The sequence below is a fragment of the Narcine bancroftii genome, chromosome 9 (genome assembly GCF_036971445.1).
Source record: "Narcine bancroftii isolate sNarBan1 chromosome 9, sNarBan1.hap1, whole genome shotgun sequence".
Taxonomy (NCBI): domain Eukaryota; kingdom Metazoa; phylum Chordata; class Chondrichthyes; order Torpediniformes; family Narcinidae; genus Narcine; species Narcine bancroftii.
Genome location: NC_091477.1, coordinates 113,994,251 through 114,019,242, shown reverse-complemented (window position 1 = coordinate 114,019,242; position 24,992 = coordinate 113,994,251). Strand labels below are relative to the sequence as shown.

The 24,992-nt window shown below is 41.1% G+C and overlaps 1 protein-coding gene across 4 annotated transcripts in view; it reads left to right on the top strand.

The window, feature by feature from the left end:
* plod2 (procollagen-lysine, 2-oxoglutarate 5-dioxygenase 2) overlaps nucleotides 1-24,992 on the top strand; it is a 144,889-nt gene that overhangs the window by 62,089 nt on the left and 57,808 nt on the right. For all 4 annotated transcript variants that reach the window (XM_069897388.1, XM_069897387.1, XM_069897389.1 and 1 more), the window contains one exon: nucleotides 15,973-16,136. In XM_069897388.1, coding sequence (XP_069753489.1) covers nucleotides 15,973-16,136 — 164 coding nt within the window. The remainder of the gene's footprint in view (nucleotides 1-15,972; nucleotides 16,137-24,992) is intronic.

The following is a 24,992-nucleotide window of genomic DNA, read 5'->3' as shown; positions in this document are numbered from 1 at the left end:
CTCCCTTTCCAACTGCTCTATTTTCTGACGTAATCCTTTTTCATCTTAGTTACATAACTTATTATCTGCCCTGTAATGAAGGTTTTCATTGCGTCCCATAATATAAATTCGTCTTTCACTAATCTGTGTTTATTTCAAAATATATTTTAATTTGGCGTTCAATAAACTCTCTAAATTCCTGCCTTTTAAGTAGCATGGGGTTTAACCTCCATCTATATGTTCTTGGTGGGATGTCCTCCAGTTCTATTGCTAATAACAGGGTGAATTATCTGATAGTAGTCTAGCTTTATACTCAATTTTCCTAACTCTCCCTTGAACATGGGCCGACAACAAAAACATATTAATCCTTGAGTATGTTTTGTGCCTATTTGAATAATATGAATATTACTTCTCCCTTGGTTGTTGCCTCCTCCAATATCGTAAGTTTCATTGATTTAACCATAAATTTGGCTACTTTTTTCTTTTTGCTTGTCTTTTGTCCAGTTTTATCCAACATTTGATCCAAATTAAGGTTAAAATCCCCTCCTATCAATATATTTCCTTGTGTATCTGCAATCTTCAAAAAAATATCCTGCATAAACTTTTGATCCTCCTCGTTAGGCGCATTTATATTGAACAAATTCCAAGATTCTGAGTATATCTGACACTTTATCATTACATACCTCCCTGCTGGATCTATTATTTCATCCTCTATTTTGATTGGTACATTTTTGTTAACTAATATGGCTACACCTCTAGCTGTTGAATTATAGGATGCTGCTGCTACGTCTCTCTTTAATTTGTTATGTTCCACTTCAGTTTGATGGGTTTCCTGCACAAATGCTATATCTATTTTTTCCTTCTTCAGTAAATTTAGTAGCCTCTTCTTTTTAATTTGGTTATGTATTCCATTAATGTATATATTCATATAGTTCAATGTGGCCATCATATCTTGCTTACACCTCTTTTCCACTTCCTCGCCACCTCCATCTCCCTTTTTCCCATTTTCGTTTCTTAATTTTCCCTTATTAAACTCAATGTATGACAACACATTTAAAACATAAAATACCCCAACAGTTCCCACAACCAATAATACCTTAACCCCAAATGCTCCCCCCCCCCCTCTGAGTTGTCCCTTATCCCTTGCCGGGCAACCACAACTCCCCTTTCCATTTGGATTGCGATCTTGCTCGCAAGCGTCAACTGATTTTGCAGTGACGGTTATTCCCTCTCCCCCCCCCCCAGCGCCCCCAGAAAACACTTTTTTTTACACATTTAACAAAGCTCTCTTTTTTTTCCCTCTTCCTTCCTTCCCTTCTCTTTTCCCTCTTTAGTTCTTTACATATGCCTTGTTTTTACATCTTTATATCTACCTTATCGCCGTTTTTCATTCTTGTTACATCTCTTCATCTCTTCTCCTGTCCTCCTGTCCTGTGAATTCTTGTGCTTTCTCTGGATCTGAGAACAGTCTGTTTTTCTCCCCGGGTATAAATATTTTAAGCACGGCTGGATGTCTTAACATGAATTTATAACCTTTTTTCCATAAAATCATTTTCGCTGTATTAAACTCCTTCCTCCTCTTTTAGAGTTCAAAACTTATGTCTGGGTAAAAAAATATTTTTTGACGCTTGTATTCCAATGGTTTATTATCTTCCCTAACTTTATTCCTTGCCCGCTCCAGTGTATTTTCTCATGTCATGTATCTCAAAAATTTTACTAAGATGGATCTTGGTTTTTGATGTGTCTGCAGTTTCAGAGCTAGTGTTCTGTGTGCCCTTTCTATTTCCATTTCTTCCTGCATTTCTATCGTTCCCAGGACCTTCAGGATCCATCCTTTTATAACTTCCTTCAGGTCTGTGCCTTCTTCACCCTTCTTCAGGCCCATTATTTTTGTGTTGTTTCGCCTACTATAATTTTCCAACAGATCAATTTTCTGAGATAACAACTCTTGTGTCTCTTTAATTTTTTTGTCACTTCCAATTTTTCTCAAGTCATTTACTTCCATTTCGACAGCCGTTTCCCACTCTTCCACATTCTCTACTCTTTTCCTTATTTCTGAAATGACCAGTTCTAAACTTTGCATTTTATCTTCTGCTCTTTTTATTTTCCTTTTAATGGCACTATATTTTAATGACAATCATTCTTTTAATGATCTCATTTGTTCTTCAAAAAAACATTTATCTATATTCTGTCCATCAGTTTTACCTTCTATTTCTCTGTGACGATCCTGTGAACCTGTGTTTGTGTCTTCTTCTTCTCTTCTTTGTTTCTGTGTCTCTTCTGTTTTTCCTGATGGGCTGCTTAGAGCTCTTTGTCGGGCCTTCTCTTGTTGGGCCTCTTGCTGTTGGTCCTCCCCTCCTGGGCTGCTCGTTTTGATCCTCTTGTCGGTCACCCCTCCGTCTTTCTCCCTCATCTGTTTCCTCGCTCCCTCCTCTGCCGCCTTCCTCATCCTCCAGCTGAGCGCCCTGGTGTCGGGTGTCCCTCAGCTGTTCGCGCTGTGGCTGCCCGCTCCTCTGCTGTGCCCCACTCCCTTTGGTGTCCTCTTTTTCTCTTGATTGCGCACTTTCATTTGGCTCCAAGAGCCATTTTTGAAGTCCACCGGTCGGGAGGTCGTGACTCCGCAGGGCAGGCACCAACCTCTGGGATCAGGCTCTCCTCACCACCACAGCTCCCTGTTCCTTCGTGCAGGTAAGGCCTTCTTCTTTCTTCTCTGGTGACTTCTTTTTCTTTGGTTGTTTTTACTTTCTCCTTCTTGGATGCCATCTTCTTTCTCTTCTCTGTAACTTTATCTTCTATTTCTTATATTTTATTTTTGATGAGCTTTGTCTTTTCCTAACTTTTTTCCTTTTTTTCTGGAGAGACCTGGTTTTCCCGACCAGCCACTACTCCATCTCGTGACTCCTCCAATAAGACATTTTCTTATCACAATATAGTACACATGCACCAAATTTAAAAAAAAAATATTTATATATATATTAAAGTAAGTATTTTCCTCCCTACCCCAGATATAAAATAAACCATAAAAGGCAAAGTCTATATATAAAAAGTGCTATAATTTCTGCATGACTAAGCCAAATTGTGTACAAATAACATTGAATCAAACCTGGAATGTGCACTTTAATTACATGTGAAATTTCTGACTACAAAACTGTGGAGCAGATGGGAAAATAAAGTGTCTTTGTCCCAAACATTATGGAGGGCACTGTATAAAACTGACATTTCAAACCCTGAGCTTTTCTTCAAGGTATAAGCAAACAGGCAGGTGTCTGGATTAAAATCTGGATTAAAGTCGGGGGGGGGAGGAGTCCAGACCAATAAACAAAATATGTTAACTGGATACGATGAGAGGAAAGGTGAGAATTAATTTTGGCTCTGTGAAAGGAGTCCGAGGGTAAAGCTGCCATCTGAAGTGGTGAATGTGGACTCAATTATAGCACTTAAGAAGAATTTGGACAGGTACATGGATGGGAGGCATATGGAGGGCTATGGACTGGGTGCAAGTCAGTGGAACTCTGCAAAAAAATAGTTTGGCACAGCCAAGAGGGCTGAAAGGCCTGTTTCGGTGTTCTATGGAAGAGAGATAATCGCCTCAACATTGTGGTTGATTTTTAACTTCTGCTGTAGCTTCTGAGATTTTTTTTGATGCTGAGGAATGTGGGGTTTGTGAAGGTAGAGGATGAGTCATGGTCCGATTGACTGACAGAGCAAGAGTTTACCTGTTTCAAATTATTCCAAGGAATCGAATTTGGGCTTCATTGTTCTGAGGAAGGGGAGTTACAGGTAAACCTTTATCAGTCATTCACATCCTTTTTCTTCTTAATTTCCAAGAAATATGTTATTTTTATCTGTTTTACTGGTTTCTAACTTTTTCTTTCAAGTTTGATTCCATTTATTTGATTATGTCCTGCTGTCTTCCAAGGATTTTAACTTTTATGCAGGGGAAAAATTCTCAGTCCAATCAAATCCCTATACTGTGGTGCCTGAGCTTGGTTAAGGTTATATTCCAGTCAACCAGCCTTCTGCAGCTAAGATTTCAAGTGAGATGCACGAGCTCTCACTTGTACAGCAGCAAAATCGAGTGTACGCTGGAGGTCTAATGCAAATGGTGGAAGCCTTCTGTTGTTCAGCTCCACACCTTTTTATCCCTTTTCTATTTTCCATCTGACTTAAGTCTGTAATTTCTTGAAGTGAGTTTCCAGACATGGAGCAAATGAGCATCCAGTGTCTGCTTAGTCTCATAAATGTCTGCTGAGGTTGCCAAAGAAAATGAATTTGCGTAATCCCACAGAATCTGAGGCGCTGGGAAGTTTGTGGTTGCAGAATCCCAGAGACTTCTTTGTTCAGCCTCTTCCATGGCTCTTGCCACAGTTGTGGCTCTCTGAAACCAAGGGAAGTTGGCGATCGTGTTAATTTGGCGATTGGAATTATCCTCCACCTTGTATGACCTGCTGATTTTTAGTTTTGTCTTCCCTTGTCACCTAACTGGAGTTCATCAGTAACCATGTGCTTATTTCTCATGATGTTCACATACCTTGAAGAAGAGCTCAGGCCCGAAACCTAAGTTGTATATCTTTACCTCCAATGGACGCTGTGAAGCCTGTGGAGTTCCAACAGCATTTCTATATTTTCACGTGATGAATCCCTCTGCCCTTCACTTGGTGTGCAATGGCAGCGGATGACGATTAAGGAGATGGGGCTGCATCTTCTTTTCCTCCAGCACAATGACGGGGAATGGAACCCCCCCCCAAACCAACCCCCCCCAGTACTTGATTCAGTTTCTCATTACGTATGCCAAGGTGCAATGAAAAGGTTTGTTTTGCATGTTTACCCATACATTAGATACAACAGAATGAAATATAGTGATGAGCAGAGTTACAGTGAGAGATCATAGTGCGAAACATTGGAAACCAAGTCGGTCAGTGTCTCCAGGATGGAATTATGATTAGAGGGAGAATAATTTGCTGGACCATGAGGAAATAAAATTGAGCAATACCACTAGTAGGAATAGGTAAAATCTTACAGGGGTGTATGGCTCCCTTTTTCAATACCAGTTCAATGATCCTATATGAAGTAGGGATGGAGAAATGGATAAGCAAGTTTGCAGATGATACAAAGATTGGTGGTGTGGACAGTGAGGAAGATTACCGTAGATTAAAAGGTGATTTAGGAAGGCTGGAGGTGTGGGCTGAGAAATGGCTGATGGAATTTAATACAGATAAGTGTGAGGTGTTACATTTTGGAAAGGCAAATCTAAATAGGTCATATGCATTAAATGGTAGGCTATTGAGATGTGCAGAACAACAAAGGGATTTAGGAGTTGTGGTAAATAGTACCCTCAAGGCTGATACTCAGGTAGATGGTGTGGTGAAGAAGGCATTTGGAATGTTGGCCTTCATAAATTGGAGTATTGAATTCAAGAGTAGGGAGGTTATGATGAAATTGTACAAGGCATTGGTGAGTCCAAATTTGGAGTACTGGATACAGTTTTGGTCACCAAATTATAGGAAAGATATAAACAAAATAGAGAGAGTGCAGAGAAGGTTCACGAGAATGTTGACAGGATTTCAAGGTTTGAGTTACAGGGAAAGGTTGATTTTTTCTCTGGAGCTTAGAAGATTGAGAGGGGAGTTGATAGAGGTGTTTAAGATTTTAAAAGGGACAGACAGAGTAAACGTGGATAGGCTTTTTCAATTAAGAGTGGGGGAGATTCAAACTAGAGGGCATGGTTTAAGATTGAAGGGGGAAAATTATAAGGGGAACATGAGGGGAAATTTCTTTACGCAAAGGGTGGTAGGGATGTGGAATGAGCTTCCGACAGACGTGGTCGAGGCGGGATCATTGGTTACATTTAAGGAAAGACTGAATAGTTACATGGATAGGAGAGGACTGGAGGGGTATGGACTGGGTGCTGGTCAGTGGGACTAGGAGGGTGGGGATTTGTTACGGCATGGACTAGTAGGGCCGAACTGTTCTGTGCTGTAAGTGGTTATATGGTTCTATGAAACAAACTCGTATAGGGGCTACAGTTTGGGGCTGCTTATTTAAATCAAAGATGTGCTGATTCTGGAGAGGGTTCAGAGAAGATTCCTCGAATGATGGAATTAGCATATGAGGAACGCTCGACAGCTCTTGGACGGTACTCCTTGAAGCTCAGAAAAATGGGGGGCGGGGGGAACCTCCTAGAATCATTTTGAATGTTGAAAGGCCTGGACAGAGTTGATGTGGCAAAGTTGTTTCCCAAGGTAGGGGAGTCCAGGACAAGAAGGCACAACTTCAGGATTGAAGGGGATCCTTTTAGAACAGAAACCGTGGTTGGCTTTGGAGGCCAGGTTGTCGGGTGTATTTAAGGGCAGAGATTGATAGATGTCTGAATAGTCAGGGTATGAGAGGTTAAGGGGGAAAAGGCAGGGGAGAGGGGCTGAGTGGGAGAATGGATCAGCTCATTTTGGAATGGCCGTGTGGACAAAATGGGCCGAATGGCCTACTTCTGCTCTGATATTTTCTGATCTTGTGGAAGTTTACTTTTCATTGCTGGAAGGTATGTGTGACAGGTGAGGAAGAAGAGGCAGTCCAGTATTTAGGTCATATCCCCGATGGGAATGAAAGATGATTCTAATCTAGGGCAGTGTAAACAGCATTCATAGTCCTGCAAGTTATTCTTCAAGTACCTATCTAGTTCCCCTTTGAAAGCAACGTAACGATTTTGCTTCCACTACACCTCCTGGCAGTAAGTTCCAGATCATAACTGACAAGAATCAGCAACTCCAAGGAAATCTCTTGAAGTGTAATATAAAATATTTCCGTGAGCATTGCCCTAGTTAGTAGATAACACAAATTCCATCAAAATTGGCTTCAAAAATGAAAAACAAACTTTGTTTTGTGAAGAGCTGATGCTCATTTTTTTTTTCTGAAATCTTCAGTTCCAGTTTGGAAGGAGGCCATTCTGCCCATCGGTTTGATACCTGCATCTCATAGGCCAGTCCCATTATAATATACCTTCCCCAGAGTCCTACAAATGTTTTTCCTGATTCTCATTTCATTTTGTTTCCACCAAATTACAGACAGAGAGTTTCAGATGATTATTCTTCACATTTGTTTTATAGAAGTATTTCCTCCCATCCCTCTTGTATCTTTTGGCTCAAGTATTAAATTGGCTGTCGCTGTTTTTGAATCATTCAACAATGGGGGTAACTTCCTTCTGAAAGCAGTGAATACATGCTCCCTTGTTCTCTTTGAGGAGTTGATTTGGATGCGATGTGCCAGAATTAATCTTCCCACTCCAACTCACACAATCCCAATCCTTTCCTGTAATCTTAATCACATCTGGATACCACCTGTTCATTGAACATCCCTACCCCCAGATCAAACTGCTTCAATTTAATCTTTTGGTGATACAGGACAGAAACATTTCCAATAACCTACTCTGCCCTCTACAAATCCTACCCTCACCCATTTATTCACCCCACAGTAAGAAAAACTCTGGAATAATTTGAGAAAAAAGTAGAGGTTCCATGTGGATCTGACTGGATAGATTGGTACTTATACTTCTGATGGCAGTAGCGAGAACTGAGTATGTGGTGGGTGGTGAGAGTCTTTGATGATGGCTGCTGCTCTCCGACGCAGTGTTCCCTGTAGAAGTTCTCGATAGTTTTGCCTGTAAAATCCTGGGCTGTGTCCACTACTATTTGGAGGGCTTTACGCTCAGGGGTGTTGGTGTTCCCATACCAGACCACAATGTAGCCAGTCAGCACATTTTCTGCCACACGTCTGCAGAAATTTCCCAGGGTTTCTGATATTTAACACTGCTCCCTGCTCTATTGACTTATTTATCCATTCATTTGCTGGGTCCTGGTAGTTTGCAGAGGAAAATAATTTACATAATGCACTGTATCATACAATCTGCCATTTTCATTGAAGAAGCTGCAGCCAATTTACTGATTTTTTTAAAACAACTTCTGGGAAAATGGAAATGAGTCACTGCGACCTCTCACCTTTTTTGGCGTGTTAATTAGTTTTAGAGAAATGCAGATAATTCAACGTTATGGCCTTTTTATGGCTGCTAAAATTGCACTTAAATGGAAGTGAGTTTTCTTTCAGAAACCAACTGCATTTTCCATGAAGCCTTTTGGCAAGCATTGCACCAGTGCCATTGCAAGTGCCAAAGGTCCACAGTTTGCTCATAGGATCACATGATGGTGAACCAAGGGATGAGTTGACCATCTTCATTCACTGCTTGGTTACCAGGAAGTCATAGTAGTTAAAGAAATGCAATGACTAGCATCGTGTGCCAGCCAGAGATTAGCAAGTGTTTTGGAACTGCACGGACTACTTCCCCAGCTCATTGTAGATTTCAGAAGCATTTATTGAAAGTTTTTCACTTCTGGACAGAAATTCCAGAAAAACACAGCAGGTCATCTCATATTCCATGTTGTTTCAACTGTCCAGCATTTGCGATTTTTTTTTTTCCGCCCTTTTGATCTTCCTTTTAAATGGCGCAGTGCCTGTACTGAAAAGACTCCTAAAAATGGCCATTGCTGCTTCCTTCATGGCCATCAATAAGTACATTGTACAGGCTGGCACCAAGCCATGAAAAAGGCAAGAATCCACAGGTTTATAGAAAATAGAATATTACAATACAGTAAAGGCCCTTCAGCCCTTGATGTTGTCATATCAACTTTATTTATACCATGCTTGGACAGTAGGATGAGATACTGTTTTTCCAGGACCACGGAGCATATTTACAAAGATAGAAGTTAGGAAAGCAGTTAACACATTAAAATATTAAGACGTTTACACTGAAAGTCCATGTTGTGCTGACATATGTAAATCCACTCCACAACAATATAATTTTTCTTTGCCTCACACCCATAAGCCTCTATTTTTCTTGCATCCATGTACCTATCTAAAGGGGTTTTTATGCTCAAAACCTGCTCAAGATTTTTATTTAAAAAAAGGCGAATTTAGCTTTTATGCTGACGACATGCGGATCGCGCTTATGCAGGGGTGATACTCGAGTAGGCTTCTGAAGCTGAAGGAGGCGGGGTGAGAAGTGCCACCCGCCACCGTGACGTGGAACATACACACCAGGAAGGGAAAGCGGCCTGTGTTCAAAATGGCGACTGAAGAGCAGGTTTGAGTGCTAGTGGAGATCTGTGCAAGGAGTCTTGGGACTCAGGCAGATCGTTTGTGCAATGTAATGGCCTTTTTTGACCATATGGGCTATTTAAAATTTGCAGAAATGGGTTGCTGGCACCATAGCAATGTCATCAGCCCTCCCCTTTGGAGCCACATTCCTTTTACAAAGGAGGTGGAGCGAAGTCGTTCCACCTCTGACACTACTCCTGTAGGAGGAGGGAATGTGTCCAATTCAGGCAACATCCTGGTAAATCTCCTCTGCACCTTCGCCAGTGAATCTACATCATCCCTTTATTGAGGCGACCAGAATGGAACAAAATACACCGTGTCAAGTGTTTTATTCGGTCATTTGCATCAAATAATGTTGCCTGGGTCTGCAACATGAGTAACCTACTCTCCCATATAATTTTGCAATGTAGAGTCAATTTTCTTGTTTACTAGCAGCTCAGTTCGGGGGGGGCCCCATTCCCCTTTGTGCTTGCATCAATGGTGCCAGCTCATGTGGCATTAATGATTCATTGTAGTAAAAGCTGTGGTGCGCTGTTAGCCAGAATCAGACACACACAAGGTAAAGACTGTACAACAGGCTTTAATCCATAAAGACTTCCACAGAGCCAGGCTGGCTGTGGCTGCAGCAACTCTTGAGTGAGGCCTCGGGAGGCCGGCGCAGGCTTATATCCCAGAGGGTGATTGAGACGCGACCGGGTGGGGCTTGATCCATTCAGGCCGACTGATTGACAGCCAGCCAAGTGTTGTCCTGTCTCCTTACGCTCCTACAGGTTCAGAGGTTGCCCCCTGCAGTAGGCTGGCGGTAAACTCCTGGAGGTTCAGAGGTTGCCCCCTGCAGTAGGCCGGCGGTACACTCCTGGAGGTTCAGAGGTTGCCCCCTGCAGTAGGCCAGCGGTACACTCCTGGAGGTTCAGAGGTTGCCCCCTGCAGTAGGCCAGCGGTACACTCCTGGAGGTACAGAGGTTGCCCCCTGCAGTAGGCCAGAGGTACATTCCTGGAGGTTCAGAGGTTGCCCCCTGCAGTAGGCCAGCAGTACACTCCTGGAGGTACAGAGGTTGCCCCCTGCAGTAGGCCGGCGGTACATTCCTGGAGGTTCAGAGGTTTCCCCCTGCAGTAGGCTGGCGGTACACTCCTGGAGGTTCAGAGGTTGCCCCCTGCAGTAGGCTGGTGGTGTACCACCACAAAAGCTCAGAAGTTTAATCACATATTCCATTTGAATTGAGCTCGCAAAGGAAAACTATTGTCTCTAAATGGAATGGATGGGTATTTTGATTAGCAGAGCCGGTGACTGAGTCATTTATTTATTCAAACAAAATACATTTAAGCAGAAGCCTTGCTTTGTCATGAGGAGTAATTGAGGTAGAAGCCACCTGCATCTTTTAGGAGGTAATAAAGCCTGGGACAAGTTGCGGCTGAAGAGGAAGAAGGATTAAGAGATTCATAGACGTCAAGGCAGTTGGAGGATGCCATGTGAGGACAAGCTCATCCAGCCATGAATGGCTTGTGTTTAGATTGTAGTGAAGTACAGAAGTCTGCAGACACTGTGATTATCGTAAAAACACACTGAAATGCAGGAGGAACTCAGCCAATCTCACACCATCCATAGGCGGCATGCTTAGTGTAGCGGTTACCACAGCACTGTTACAGCGCCATCAACCGGTGTTCAAATCCGGTGCTGTCTATAAGGAATTTGTATATTCTTCCCGTGTCCATATGGGTTTCCTCTGAGTACTCGGTTTCTGCCCACTGTTCAAAAGCATACCGGGGTTATAGGTTAATTGGATGTAATTGGGCGGCACAGGCTCACGGGCCATAAGGGCATATTATTGTGTTGTATGTCTAAATATATGCCGACATTACTGGCCTGAGCTCTTCCTTTCTTCAAAATATGAGCAAAAAGTAGGCGGGCATCTGAATAAAGACTGTAGATTGAAAGGGGGAAGAATGGGAGGGGGAGGATTCCAGACAAACAGGTGTTAATTGGATATAGTAAGAGAAAAGGTAAGAATTTATTTTTGTCTCTGTGAAAAGATACTGGAGGAGAAAGGGAAGAGAGAGAGAAATAGATGAAAGGAAACGGGGGCAAAGATGGTGGGGTGGGGTTTAAAGGAAACGGTAGAAGTCAATGTTAATGCTATCTGTTTTGGAGGATGTCCAGATGGAAGATGAGGTGTTGTTCCTCCAATTTTCAGGTGGTCTCAGTCTGGTAATGCATTAAACCATGGACAGTCATGTCATTAAGGGAATGGGGCAGGGAATTGGGTGGCCACTGGGAGGTCCATTCTATTGCAGCAGACAAAGCCGAGGTGCTCAATGAAGCTCACAGACTCCGCCCAGTTCTTTGATATAGAGGAGACCACAGCAGGAGCACTGAATGTAGTAGATGACCCCTGAAGATTCACAAGTGAAGGGGATGATTGGTGGGGAGGGAGGAGTGGACGAGGAATTCACGGAGGGAGCGGTCCCTACAGAAGGAAGAGAGGGAAGAAGAGGAAAATGCGTATCTGGTGGTGGGATCACATAGTAGATGGCAGAAATGGCAGAGGAGGTTATGTTGAACATGGAGGTTGGTGGGGTGGTGTGTGAGGACAAGAAGAATCCTGTCCTTATCATGCATGGGAGCAGAGGAGGCCAGGAGATATGTGCAGGCAATGGATTAGATTGTATCTCCTCCCTCCTTCAATTCCAGCAGATACAAACATGGCATGTCTGACATTGTCGGACAATCTGCCCATTGCAGGTATCTGTCTGATAAACTTCTCCTGAATGATTCCATTGCACGACAATCATTCATTAAATAAACTAATAAATGAAAACTATTCAGAGTACTGAGTATGAAGTCTTGACCCATATATCTGAAGCATGATCTCTCGAGAAATGTCATGCGTTTTAAAAATAAATTAATAATTAAAAATTAAATTAATTCATAGATTAATACAAGGATTGTGATTGGTGTAGATTTGACAGGTCAAAAGCCAATTTCTGTGCTGAATCTCAATGATTCAATGACTAAAGCAGTTGTGTTTGTTATTTGTAAAATCTAAAAAAAACCTTCCCCATAGGCCAAAGTTTGGAAAAGTGAAACCCTTACATCAACTGCCTCATGACCCATTTCTTTTCCAACAGCACCCAAAAACGTGTCTGCTTCATCACTAACAATTTATATAGAACCTGGTGGGTGTAATTTTCCTCAGTATCTTTCTCTTTCCCAAGTCCTTATTTCTGGCATGTTATACACATCTCCACTCATAAAGACTGATGTCAGATACCTGGTTCAAGTTTCCTTTTATTGTCACATAATAATACATAACAATGTAATATATGTGATATACAATTTTGTCTGCATTGCCCAGTGGGCCCAACAGAGAAGCAAAGTCCCTTCAAACACTAAGTGTCTGTGGATTTTCCTCCATCACTCCTGCAGCCTCACAGACTCCTGTTCAAACATTAGCAGCCAGAGCTCCAGGAAGCCTTCAATGCCCAAGACCCTTCGGAAGTCTTTCTTGCTCTCAGCACCCACTCAAGTCCAGGTTCCGACACCTGGTTCCCAAGAGCCCGCAGCTGTGTGGGTAACTTTGACCAAAAGCCGTCAGCAGCCCGCACCCTCTGTGAGTCCTTCCACCACGTGTTGCCAATAGACTGCAGTCTATGTGAATGCTTCAGCTGCTGAGCCCCTCACAGGTCTTCTGCCATGGTCACCATCCCTGTAGGGTCATCTCCCATGCTTCTCCTTCACAACGAGGGGTGTCCTCCCTGTTTCTGGTGTCCTCCACTGGTCCGCTACTCCCTCCGGAGTCCAGGGGTGCAGTGCTAATGTTTTTTTAGGGGCCGGTGCTGGAGCACTGCACCCCTGCTGGAGTCTGCAAACCCTCGTGGCTCACTGCCAGCACTGGTGGGCACCATCTTGGGCACAGACCTCTGTAGTTGCAGGGTTTTAAAAACAATGCAATCAGTGTTTTTTTTTTTAAATCTACTCTCTCCATGTGAACCATTATTAATTCCCAAGGCTGACTTTCTCAGCGAACAGTTTATTATTAACTTTTTTAAAATATTTCTGTCTTTGAGATCACTACTCTGGGTTGTGACTTTCACATGAAGTTAGTTTGCACCTTGGTCAAAACTCAGGATTAATAAATGGAAGTGGCAGCCTGAGAAATGGGCCTCCATGGCTTACTGCATTCAGAAGAGGAAGATTATTAAATATGTTACTTGCAATAAAGTTTCAATTTGAAAGAAATTACATTTGAAAGAAAAATTGGCATTTTGAAAAGCATGTTTACTTCAGGCTTATCTGCCCAGACTAAGTCTGAGGGTCTTTGTTTCTGTATTATAATGAACTGAAATGAAAGGAGGAAAAACCCAACACCCAACCCCAACCGTGTCTGCCTGTCCCGCATCGGACTTGTCAGCCACAAACGAGCCTGCAGCTGACGTGGACTTTTACCCCCTCCATAAATCTTCGTCCGCGAAGCCAAGCCAAAGAAGAAAGAAATAATGAACTGACTCCTTCATGCACCTGCTTTGGATGAAAATGTCTATTGTCAAATGTGTGAACAGTGAGTACAATGCCCCAAATAACCATAATGTCGAGTGATAGATAACGTCAAACCTGGAATTCAACCAACCAAGTTTAAACATCATACAACCTGAATTTCATTAAAATTCCTTGTTCTTCATCAACCCCATTTCTTTCATGCACTGTGGTAAATGTGAATATTTATTGCATTTTTTCTTTAAAATTTAATCTATGCTATTGTAGTTGGGTTTTTAATGAAGTACAGTAAAAAAAAAAGTATCTGGCACCTATGGGGATTGGTAGATGCTGGATAAGTGAATTTGCCGATTGCTTGAGACTGCGTATTGCGTAAATTGGGACACCAATTTTTACCTATTTATTTTCTGATTTTTTTTTGCCAGTTGCTTGAGGTTGATGGTTGTTTGAATTTGGATTACAGGAATTTTATTGTAGCAGTTTGGATGCAGCAAGTCAGGATTTTGGTGCCTTTGTACATTGTATGGGACAATAAACTCGTCATCATTACCATTAACTATGCCTCCTTTTTAGTGAACTGAAACTACCCTTCGTTGTTTCCACTTTTCTCCTCCAGTAATGTTTTCCCTTTCCAGCATCTACATGCTGTTCTGAAATTTCTCCCAAGGATCTATCCCTCCACATATTCATATATTGCTCCTTTGCAGAAATATCTACCAGTGCAGAATGACTCAGCCAGTTAACACTGATCTATCTCTGCTGCTCCTTCTCCAAGACACTAATTCTGGTTCAGGCAGTGAAGGAGCAAGAGGTTTTCTTCCAACTCCGTGCTGGGAAAGTGTTGGCTTCAGCTCTGAAGCTTGCATGGAAAATAACAGCACAGCACAGGACCTTAACATAAGAAATAGGTGCAGGAATCAGCCATCCAGCCTATCAAGCCTGCTCCGCCATTCAATGAGATCATGGCTGATCTGATGATAGGCTCATCTCCATCTACCTGCCTTTTCCCCATATCCTTTAATTTCTCTACTATGTAAAAATATATCCAGCCTCAGTGCCATCAATGGGCAGCAAATTCCATAAATTCACCACCCTTTGGGAAAAGCAGTTCCTCCTCCTCCTCATCTCTGTCCTAAATCTATATCCTTATTCCTGAGGCAATGTCCCCTTTCACTAGTCTCCCCCACCAATGGAAACAGCTTACTTCCTCCATCTTATCTATGCTTTTCATAATTTTGTAATGAGATCCCCTCTCATTCTTCTAAATTGCAGTGAGTACAGTCCCAGATGATTCATTCTCTCCTCATAGGCTAATCCCCTCATCCCTGGAATCATCCTGGTAAATCCACAATATATTGGCCTTCGTAAATGAATCTACAACAATATAATTTTTCCCTACCTTACATCATGCCCTCTATTTTTCTTACATCCTTGTGCCTATCTAATAGTCTTTTGAATGTCCTTATTACACCAGGTTCTACCACCACCCCCGGAAGTGCATTCTTGGCTCCCACTGCTCTGTGTAAATAAATAAAAAAATACCTCTAACATCTCCCCTAAACTTTCTTCTACTCACCATAAATGCTACTCCATTGTGTTTGAATTCCTGTATGGGTTGACTAATTGGACTGCTCTTAATACTAATTTTCTCACTGTACTTTGATGCACTTGACAATAAATTTGAGCTCATCAAGCCTCTGTTCGTCTGTTTTGGTTTCCCCACCCCCCCCACCTTTGTTTTTTGTCCTTCCCAAAAATTGAAGTGGCCTACTTTGTCATAGTACATTACAACAAAATGGATTTATTCTGAAGCACAGGCACACATTTCATCTTCCTCCCTCTGATAGATAATTGGAGCAGAGAGTGACAAAGACAACTCCACTTCCTCGGATCAGTGATCTTATTGTAGAAGTGGTCGGACTCCATTTACCAATGTGATAAAATGTTGGAAAAGAGACTTTCAAAATTGCTTTTGAAAATGTTGAGCATTCTGTTTAGATGTTAATAATGCTGTCTTTTTAACTTTCTGTGGGTAGAGATTATACTCAATACAATATTGTTTGATATTTTGCAGTGATCTCTAGTTTGTCAGTTCAATCGAAGCACAAATTTCACAAAACTTTTTTTTCCTAATTATCCCTAAAATTTGTCAACCTTCACTTGTACCCATATTTCCTGTTCCCAAGCTTCTCATAATGAAATATCCAGATGAATGTTTTAACCCTTTGTAATGTTTGAGAACGATGCCAACGTAGCTTTTGCTGAGCCCTATTTAGCATTGAATTCCAGGGGAAGTAAGGAAGACAGAAAGCCCACGAGTACTAATACCTACTCCGATTCTTGCTTTTTTTTTCCAGTTATGATGTTCTGTTTGCCGGCGGTCCTGAAGAGTTACTGACCAAGTTCCAGCAGTTCAACCACAAGGTGGTTTTTGGTGCTGAAGGACTGATCTGGCCCGATAGCAGGCTGGCAGACAAGTATCCCTCTGTCCGCAGTGGCAAGAGATACCTCAATTCAGGAGGTGAGGTCTGCTGTAAAGTAAGAAAAAAAAACTTGGGGGTTTCAGAAAAACTTCTTTCAGTTGTATTTTTCAGTATAGACTTTTGGACGAACATTGCTTTCTGTTCTTGGGATATGTCAGTGGTTGTTATTGTTTTGTTTTGGAAATCCAGGTTAATGGAAGGGGCTTCAACTGCCTAAAACCTCTGCTTTGCTAACAAACAAAACAGCAGGACATTAGTGGTTAAAATGTGCATCAGAGCATTGCCATGAAAATAAAAAAATTCAGCTCATGTTTTTAGCCAGCCAGTAATGGAGCAATAGTATCCAGCTTTCAATTTACCCCATCCATCCACTACCTCCTAAATTCTCTTGGCAACCTGCATTTATATTGATCTGCAGAAAGGATTGAATGGCATTGAGTGGCCCTGCTGGCAGAGGTCCTGCTCCATTGTTCCCGTATTTGTGTTCTGTTTCCCGATTTCAGTTCTGTCTGTTGGCGCTGCCTCTGTGGAATTTTCACATTTCTCCCTGTGACCACTGAGGCTTCTTCCTGGTGTTTTCATTTCCACCCACATCCCAAAAGCATTTTAAGTTCATTGAAAACTGCAGGTTTCTCCCTAATGCAAAGGTGAGTAATCTGGTGGAGAATTGATGAGTATCAGGGGTGAATAAAATGGTATTAATAGGTGCCCTGATAGCTGACACAGATTTGTTGGGTAAAGGTGCTGTTACAATGCTTTAGAGCTGATCTTTCTTTCCCCCCAATCCACTCTCGACAAACAGCTACTGAGTAGTTGAGTTAAATATATGCTTTCCTTTGGGAGAGGGAAAAGTTATCTAAATGTATTTTGTTTAATTTCATGATACAGCAAGATAGAAATCCTTTCCGCTCAAGAAACCAATTGCACCCAGTATTTTTGGAGACTGGGAGGAAACCGGAGCATTCAGAGAAAATCCATGCAGGTCACTGGTAGAGCGTACAACCACCTCACACAGCACCAGATTTGAACCCAGATCACTGGCGCTGTACTAACCGTGTTACCCATATAATATTCAACCTTGAAGTTCCAAATGTACATGCAGCCAGCTAGAAGTGCTGTAGGTGGCATAAAAATCACTGTATATGGAATTTTCTTTTAGAAATACACCATTGTAATAGACCCAAGAGCCCATGCCACCCAATTAACTTACAACCCCCATACATTTTGAAGGGTGGGTGGAACCTTGAGCACTGGGAGGGAACCCATGCAGACAAGGGGAGAATGTACCAACTCCTTACAGATGTCGCTGACCCACTACACTAATCATGCTGCCCTGTGGGTCTGATTACTTACCACAGCACTAACTGTGCCACCCTTTAAGTCTGACCACTTACCACTACACTAACTGTACGGTCCTGTGGGTCTGACTGCTTACTGCCATACTAACTGTGCCAGCCTTTAGGTCTGACCACTTACCACTACACTAACCATGCCACACTTTTGAATTTCTTCCTTTGCAGTTCTACCCCAGAATTTTCTTATTTTTGCTTCATGTACAACAGTTTTCATTTTTTTTTTAAATTTTAAATACCGAACAGAGAGACATTCATCTGGTTACAGCCACGGAGTAATGCTTGTAATGTGATCTACAGCCTCCTGTTGTGAACACCCAGTTGAAGTTGGGTTTACCCACCCTTCCTCTTGATGTGTTTTTCTTAGTTAGATTTTTTTTTTAATTGAAAGTAAAGCTTGCTTTTCTAGAAGAAGAGAAAAATTGAGAGGACCAAACTCTGGCCATCAGCTATAAGACCAATCAAAGCATTTCCTTTCCTTATTCCCTTGTTCCGGGAAATGTGAGGAGCTTCCATAACCAAAGGTTGGATGGACAGGCTTAATGTATATGGTGTTTGCACAACAAATTAAATCTGCTTTTCCCAGCAATCGCAAAATTGCAGAACTCTATTTTTGCTAAGTTTAGCTAAAATCTTGTAATTTTGGGAATACAGTGCTATGTGACTAATTTGGCAACATTAGACTTCATAGTCTCAAAACAGACAGTCAGCTCAACTGTTCAGTTACTGTTTATAACTGTTGTTATCCTATTGCTATAGTAATTGTCGTCAGGGCACTAAGATGGTGGGTTGACATTCCTGTGCATGAGAGTAAACTGCAAAGGGAGAGTCCTTGACTCATCTGAGTGCCTTTATAAATGCAGGAGTTTGACACAATTGTGGCCATTTGTATTCAGGTTCAAAGTAAATTTCAAAAGTTAAATAATTGGAGCAGTTTTGTTGTTAAGAGTTGCTCTTATCAATCTGAGATTTAAAAACTACCCATCTTGGATTTTACTTGGTTCGAGCTCCACTTTGTCACGTGTTGGGGAAGCTGTCTCCAGTTATCAGGGGCTCCATTGTGAGGGTTCCGTTATTTCACCCACAAAACATTCAAAAGAAGAGTTAAGCAGGGAAGTCTGCAGATGCAGTGATTGTAGTGCAATACACAAAAGTGCTGGAGAAACTCAGCAAGTAGCGGGAAGGGCCTGAGTCCTTCATCAAGGTATGATCCTCTTCTCTTCTTCACCCACCTTTTTATTCAGGTACTGGCCAGCTTTTTGCTCATACCTTGACTAAGGGCTCAGGCCCAAAACTTTGGTTACCTTCTATAGATGCTGTAGGACCTACTGTGTTTCTCTTGCACTTGTGTTAATTACATTAAAACAGTGGTTCTCAACCTTTTTCTTTCCACTCACATACCCTATGCCATCGGTGCTCTGTGATTAGTAAGGAATTGCTTGAGATGGTCTCAAGCAATTAGTAAGGAATTGCTTGGGTGGAAAGAAAAAGTTTGAAAACCACTGTTTTAATCGTACCTCACTGACTCGTTATGTGCACGGTTTCATAACTCCGAAGGAAACGGGCCAAATGACAATTTTTCTCAAGCAAAATATTTCAATAACAATTGGGTCAAGAACAGTGGTTCTCAACCTTCCCTTCCCACTCACATACCACCTTAAGCCATCAGAGAGCACCAATGGCGTAGGGATTACTTAAAGTAGCACGTGAGTGGGGAAAAAAGATTGAGTACCACTGCATTGAAAGGAAAAGGGCTTGTTAGATTCAAGAGAAACCTTTGAATGGCGAAGCTTGTCATATTAAATAATAATTCCTCCTTAAAAAAATACTTATTATTTCTTTAAATAAATCCTATTCGCATGATATGGATTACACTGATTCCAAGGTTTCAAGATGGAGTAAAAATTAATAGTAAAAGCTCAGCATAATGGGTTTAATATCCTGGAGATGTTGTCGCCCTTACTGACATCATATTACTTTGGGATTTTATAATTAACTGTGGATTAGTGTGTATGCCCAATAGCTGTACAATAGCTGACAGATTATCTCATTTGGTAGGAATCTTGTCATTGTGTCTGAATTTTGGGAGTTTATTCTGTTATACCTTGGTACGATAAGGCAGGCAAACGCACACCCACAAGTAATTTCAGAAGCAAATCTAAATTTATTGTTTAATTGTTGTGCCCTGCTGTCTTTTCCAAAGCAAAAAAGACAATTGTTACAGGAATCTAAATCACAGTGGCAACTATTGGAAGCATTGTGCATCTTCTTAGGTTGGTCATTTACATTTACTCATTTAAAATGAGATCAATCCTCAGCTTTGCAAGCTTGGTGGAATACCAATCAGATTTCACGGATTTCATAACTCTTTAATCTCTGGTGCTGATCTGGTGAATGCGCAACCCTGGCTCGGGCTCGTGGCCCAGAGTTCAAAAGCAAATTCACTGAGTGTTTCAAAGCACTCTACCCCTCAATGTTTTCTCCTCCCTCTTTTGTATCAGTCTTGGTATGAAGAGGTTCTGCATATGGGGACTTGTATCCCTTTGCTCCTCCATAATTGCCTCTCCTCATTGGAAAAACTGATTTATTTTCTTTCCAGGAATACAAAATGAGTCCAGATAATAATGACTTCATAATTATTTACCCTGTCTTCTTTGGCAAGGCTGACACCTATTGCCCACACCTTTAGCAGGCACTATCCTGACTTCATGCACACTATTTGCACGTGTTCTGAATCAACGGAGTGTGTTGTTGGATGATGTCATAGGGCAATTAAGAGCGAGCCACGTCGCTGTGGGTCTGGAGTTGCATTGGGGCCAGGTGGCAGTCTATCTTCCCTAAAGAGCAGTTAATAAATCAGTTGGGCTTTTGCACAGTACGCCAGTTTCATGGTCATTTTTACTTGAATCTTGGAAGCTGATCATTCTTGGTCTCCTACATTTTTTCCCAGATCTGATTTTAACGGTCCCTGAGTTCACCCTGACTTTCAATTCCAGCTTGTGGTGCGATGATTTGACAGCTAAATAAAACTCCATAATTTCCAGAATCCTGACAGGCCAAAGCAATATAAAATGAGCTTTGTATTTATATGGTGCTACACAAGTCCAGCAAAAGGGCCTCCAGACCTGAGAGAGGAAGAGACCTATAATCTTAACTAATGAGGAAGGAAATGCGCAGAGTGGTTAAAGTGTGCTGACTGGAGCCTCTGGTTCTACGCGAGGTTCTTGGAATGATGTTTCACAGCCACATGTCAGTGATCAGACCTTTGGCAAAGTTCTGAAGACGTCTGGTTTTATTCTCAGATGTTTCTAATGCCATGATGATGTAAAGCAGTTTGCTTTCCTCCAGAGGCTACAGTTTGAGTCTCATGGCCCATGGTTACAGTACGATGGAGCCTCATTATATTTAACAGCCACCACTCGCCTTCTTGTTTTAATTACTTGTAACAGAGTGTATTTTTCCTCAAGTGACCAAGCCCCGATGAAAATTGTTTCATCGTAGATTTAAAAACCAGGTATTTGGAATGCAGAAAGCCAGTTGCCGTGAATTCTGACTTGGAGAGGGATGTTTTCAATTTGCTGCTGTAAATGTGGTAGAGAGTTCGACAGTCAAGAGTCTGCAACAATAACGTTAATCACTACAATGTGCCTCACAGTCAGTATAAGAATATCTGCCTCTCTTTGTTCACATTTTTTAAAATTATATACATTTAGACCAAATACCAGAGGACATCTGTTTGAGGTGAGTGTAGGAAAGTATAGGGAAGATATCTGAGGTACCATTAAGGTTTTTGTTCCACACAGAAAGTGGTGGGTATCTGAAAATCATTTCCAGTTGAGTTGGGGGCTGGGGAGCTGGTGGAGAGCCTGATACAATAGGGAAATTCAAAAGACTCTTAAATAGGCATATGGATGTGAGAATAGAGGGTTATGGGTGTGAGGTGTGAAATTAAAATGTTGTGGAGTAGGTTTACATAGGTCAACGTGCAGAGGAATTTCTTCAGCCAGAAGGTGGTAAATCTGTAGAATTTGATGCTACAGTCGATGTGGATCCCCAGGTCATTGAGTACATTTAAGGCAGAGATTGTTAGGTTCTTCACTCGACAGGACATCAAAGGTTATGGGGAGAAGTCCGGGCTGAATCGGAAAATGGATCAGCTCATGATTAAATGGTGGGGCACACTCAATGGGCTGAATGGTGTATTTCTGCTGCGGTATCTTATAAAGTCATGGGCTGAAGGGCCTATACTGTGTGGTAATGTTGGGAAAACACTTGAAGCTATCATTAAAGAAGAAATAGCATCTGGCGTGAAATAGATCCCAGTCAAGTGCATCATGGATTCAGCAAAAGCAGGTCTTGTTGCTGAAGTTCTTTGAGGAAGTAATGAGTGCGCTAGATAGAGGGGAGCAAATGGACGTTGCTTACCTGGATTTTCAGAAGGTGTTCGATAAGTGCTGCAAAAAAGATAAGGATATACAAGATAAAGATGCATAGAGTTGGGGGTGATGTATTATCATGAATAGAGGATTGGTTAACCAACAGATAGCAGAGAGTTGGGATTCAGGGATGTTTTTTTGATTGGCAATCTGTTGTGAACGGGGTACCACAGGGGTAAGTGCTGGGCCTGCAACTGTTCACAATATACATTAATGATCTAGAAAATGGGACAGAGGTTTGTGTATCTAAGATGACACTAAATTGAGTGGAAAAACAAATTGTGCAAAGGGATTAAGAGAGTGGGCAAGGGTCTGGCAGATGAGGGCAATGTTGGTAAATGTGAGGTTATCCACTTTGGAAAAAGTAATGGAAGATCAGATTATTTTTTAAATGGCAAGCAATTGCAGCATGCTATTCCATACAGAAGGACTTGGGTGTGCCTGACCATTTTAACGGATTTGTGTTAACCTTTAATGTTAAACTCTTTCTTTTATAAATTGTCTTGGTAAAGTAAATTATAGAGTTCAAATATTGTATCTGTATTCTTAGTAAGTTGCTGTGGGTTGGTACAGGGTCGCACGAAGTCGCAGCACATTTCTAAAGAACCATTATTTTCTGAGAAGAGCGTTCATTCTCGGAGTTGATGCGTCTTGGACGGATGGAGCTAATGGATTTCGAGTGGGTCTTAATTAGTCAAGAACTGCTAGGGAAGCTATTTTTTTTAAATCAAAGCCACTTAAACCTCTTGAACAGAGATTGTTATGGATAGGGAATGATTTTGAAAAAGGATCAGAAGTTTGGTACAAATAAAACTGATGGTCATGTGGTTTCCTAGAATTGGGACTCACCTCAGTGATGATGTAACTGTCACATGACTTGGAGAAATATATTACTGTATTTAGATATTTTGTTTCAGTTTTTGAACCGGTCAGCTTGGAGTTTACAGAAGTCAAAACCCTGTGACATACAGGGGTTGAAACCTTGTGAAAGGTTATAGTAACCAGAATTGGGCTGTTTGTTGAGTGTTACTCCTGGAAGAAGGGAAACACAGAATCAGTGACTATTGAATTAATGAAGATCACTTTGCTGTCTCTTTGGGAAAAGAGGACACAATTCTACTGGGTCTATTTTTGTATTTGGCCACTTCATTTAACCCTTGTTTGATTTGTGACTTCATGGAAGAAGATAACCACATTTGTTTAACCCTTGTCTGGGTTTGTGAATTCATTGTGGGGGGAAAAAAATAGCCACATTCGCTGTCTTTGAGAAGAGGGTAGCTTCTTCATGTGGAAAACCACATTGTGAGTAAAAAGGTCTGAAGGCAATGTTTAAAAGCACTTTGTAGTTATTTCTGAGCAGAGAACTTAAGACCTTCAAGCAAGACTAAAATGATTATGAACGTTTAAAGACTGACTTTTCAGAGTGGGACTTTGAATTATCACACACATACATTTACATTTTACATATGCGCATAGTGGGGTTAAGTTTAGGGTTAATTAAGAAATGCTGCTATTAATAGTTTAATAAAAAACTTATTTTGACTTTGTCATTGTCTGGTGAATTTTCCATTGTCATTCCTGTATTAGTAATAACAAAAAAACCCTTTAGTCTCAAACATAATTAAAAAGGTTGTTTGTTTGTATCCTAATTGGGGGCTCATCCTTGCATTTTGAAATATTTGGAGTTTGGGAGCTAAAACATTTTGAGTTTTGAGATAAACCTTTGGAATTTTTGTGATGTGTTAGTAAATTGTTTTTCCAAGCTAATTTAAAAAGCTAATTGTATGTGGAAAAACAACAGGAATGGGTTTTGAAAAATGTTTGGCAACACCAATCTATGTAGATTTGACAGTGAAAACTTGGTCAGATTCTGCAGAATTTGTGGATGAGAATTTTTTGAGCCCCAAAACTAAGTATGGAGCAAGTGAAACTTTCCAACTTGGTCAGATTCTGTAAAAAGTACAGATGAGTGTGTGTTGAAAACAAAACTTGTGTGTGAGCCATGACATTGTCCAAATGGATATTAAGAATTTTTTTGAATCACCAAACTTTTCAGATTGGAAAAGATGAAAAAGGATGAGTTGCCTATTGCTAGAGAAATAAAAATATCGATGGAAAAAAATAGTGGTTCAGAAAATTATGGCTGACTACTATATAAAAGAGGGTATTTTTGAAGAGAAAGAGTTAATACGTTTTATTAAGAGTAGATCTCTTGACCAGCAGTTACAACTGAGACAGATGGAGTTAGAAAAACAGGCTAGAGAGAGAGAGAGAAATGGAAATTGGATGAAAAGAGAGAAACAGAAGTTGGAGGGAGAGAGACAGAAGTTGGAGGGAGAGAGATAGAGGAAGCTAAAAGACAGAGCCAGTTTGAGGTAGAGTTATAAAAACTTAGAGATGAGGAATCCAGGAAACAAAGGGAATTTGAGAGAAAAATTGAGATTTTGAAAAATTCATTTGAAATTACAGCTGGTTATGATGTGTTAAATCCAGAGGTTAAATTAAAGCCAATGGTAATTTTTCAAAACTGACAAAATTCTGCTACATTGGCAGATAATTATCACAATGGGAAATTTGTGCCTAAAATACCTTTTCAAAAGGGTAACATGAGGTGCCAAAATAAGGTTAAAAAAAAATTAAGAAGGAATTTGAATCTTTTCTATCAGGAGATAAGGTTATCTCTGCAATAAAGTATCCAATTAAGGTTGCAGCTGGAAGGGATACTGTTTCCAGCGAAAGTGTTGAACAAACTGGTTTAAAGTTTAAAAATCTTGCCAGTGAAGAAATTACTGAACAAAGTGATTTAAAAGCTTGTGAGATTCAGCACCAGAAGCCAGAAAGAAGCAGCTGTGAGATGAAACAAGAAATAAGTTATCAGGTGCAGAAGCGAACGGATTGTGAGATAAAGGAGATAAACTGTGGATCGACAGTCACTTTCAATATTTATTTGTCAAGTCAGAATCCTGATTTTAAACTTGGTAGTGAGAGTACAGCAGTTGGAAAAGGATTTTTCAGTATCCAGAGAAAAAGTGATAGGAAAAACAGTGAAGGTTGTTGGAGAGAAAGAGCACTTTGGTGAAGAAGTTAAGGAAGGGCCAGTTGGATA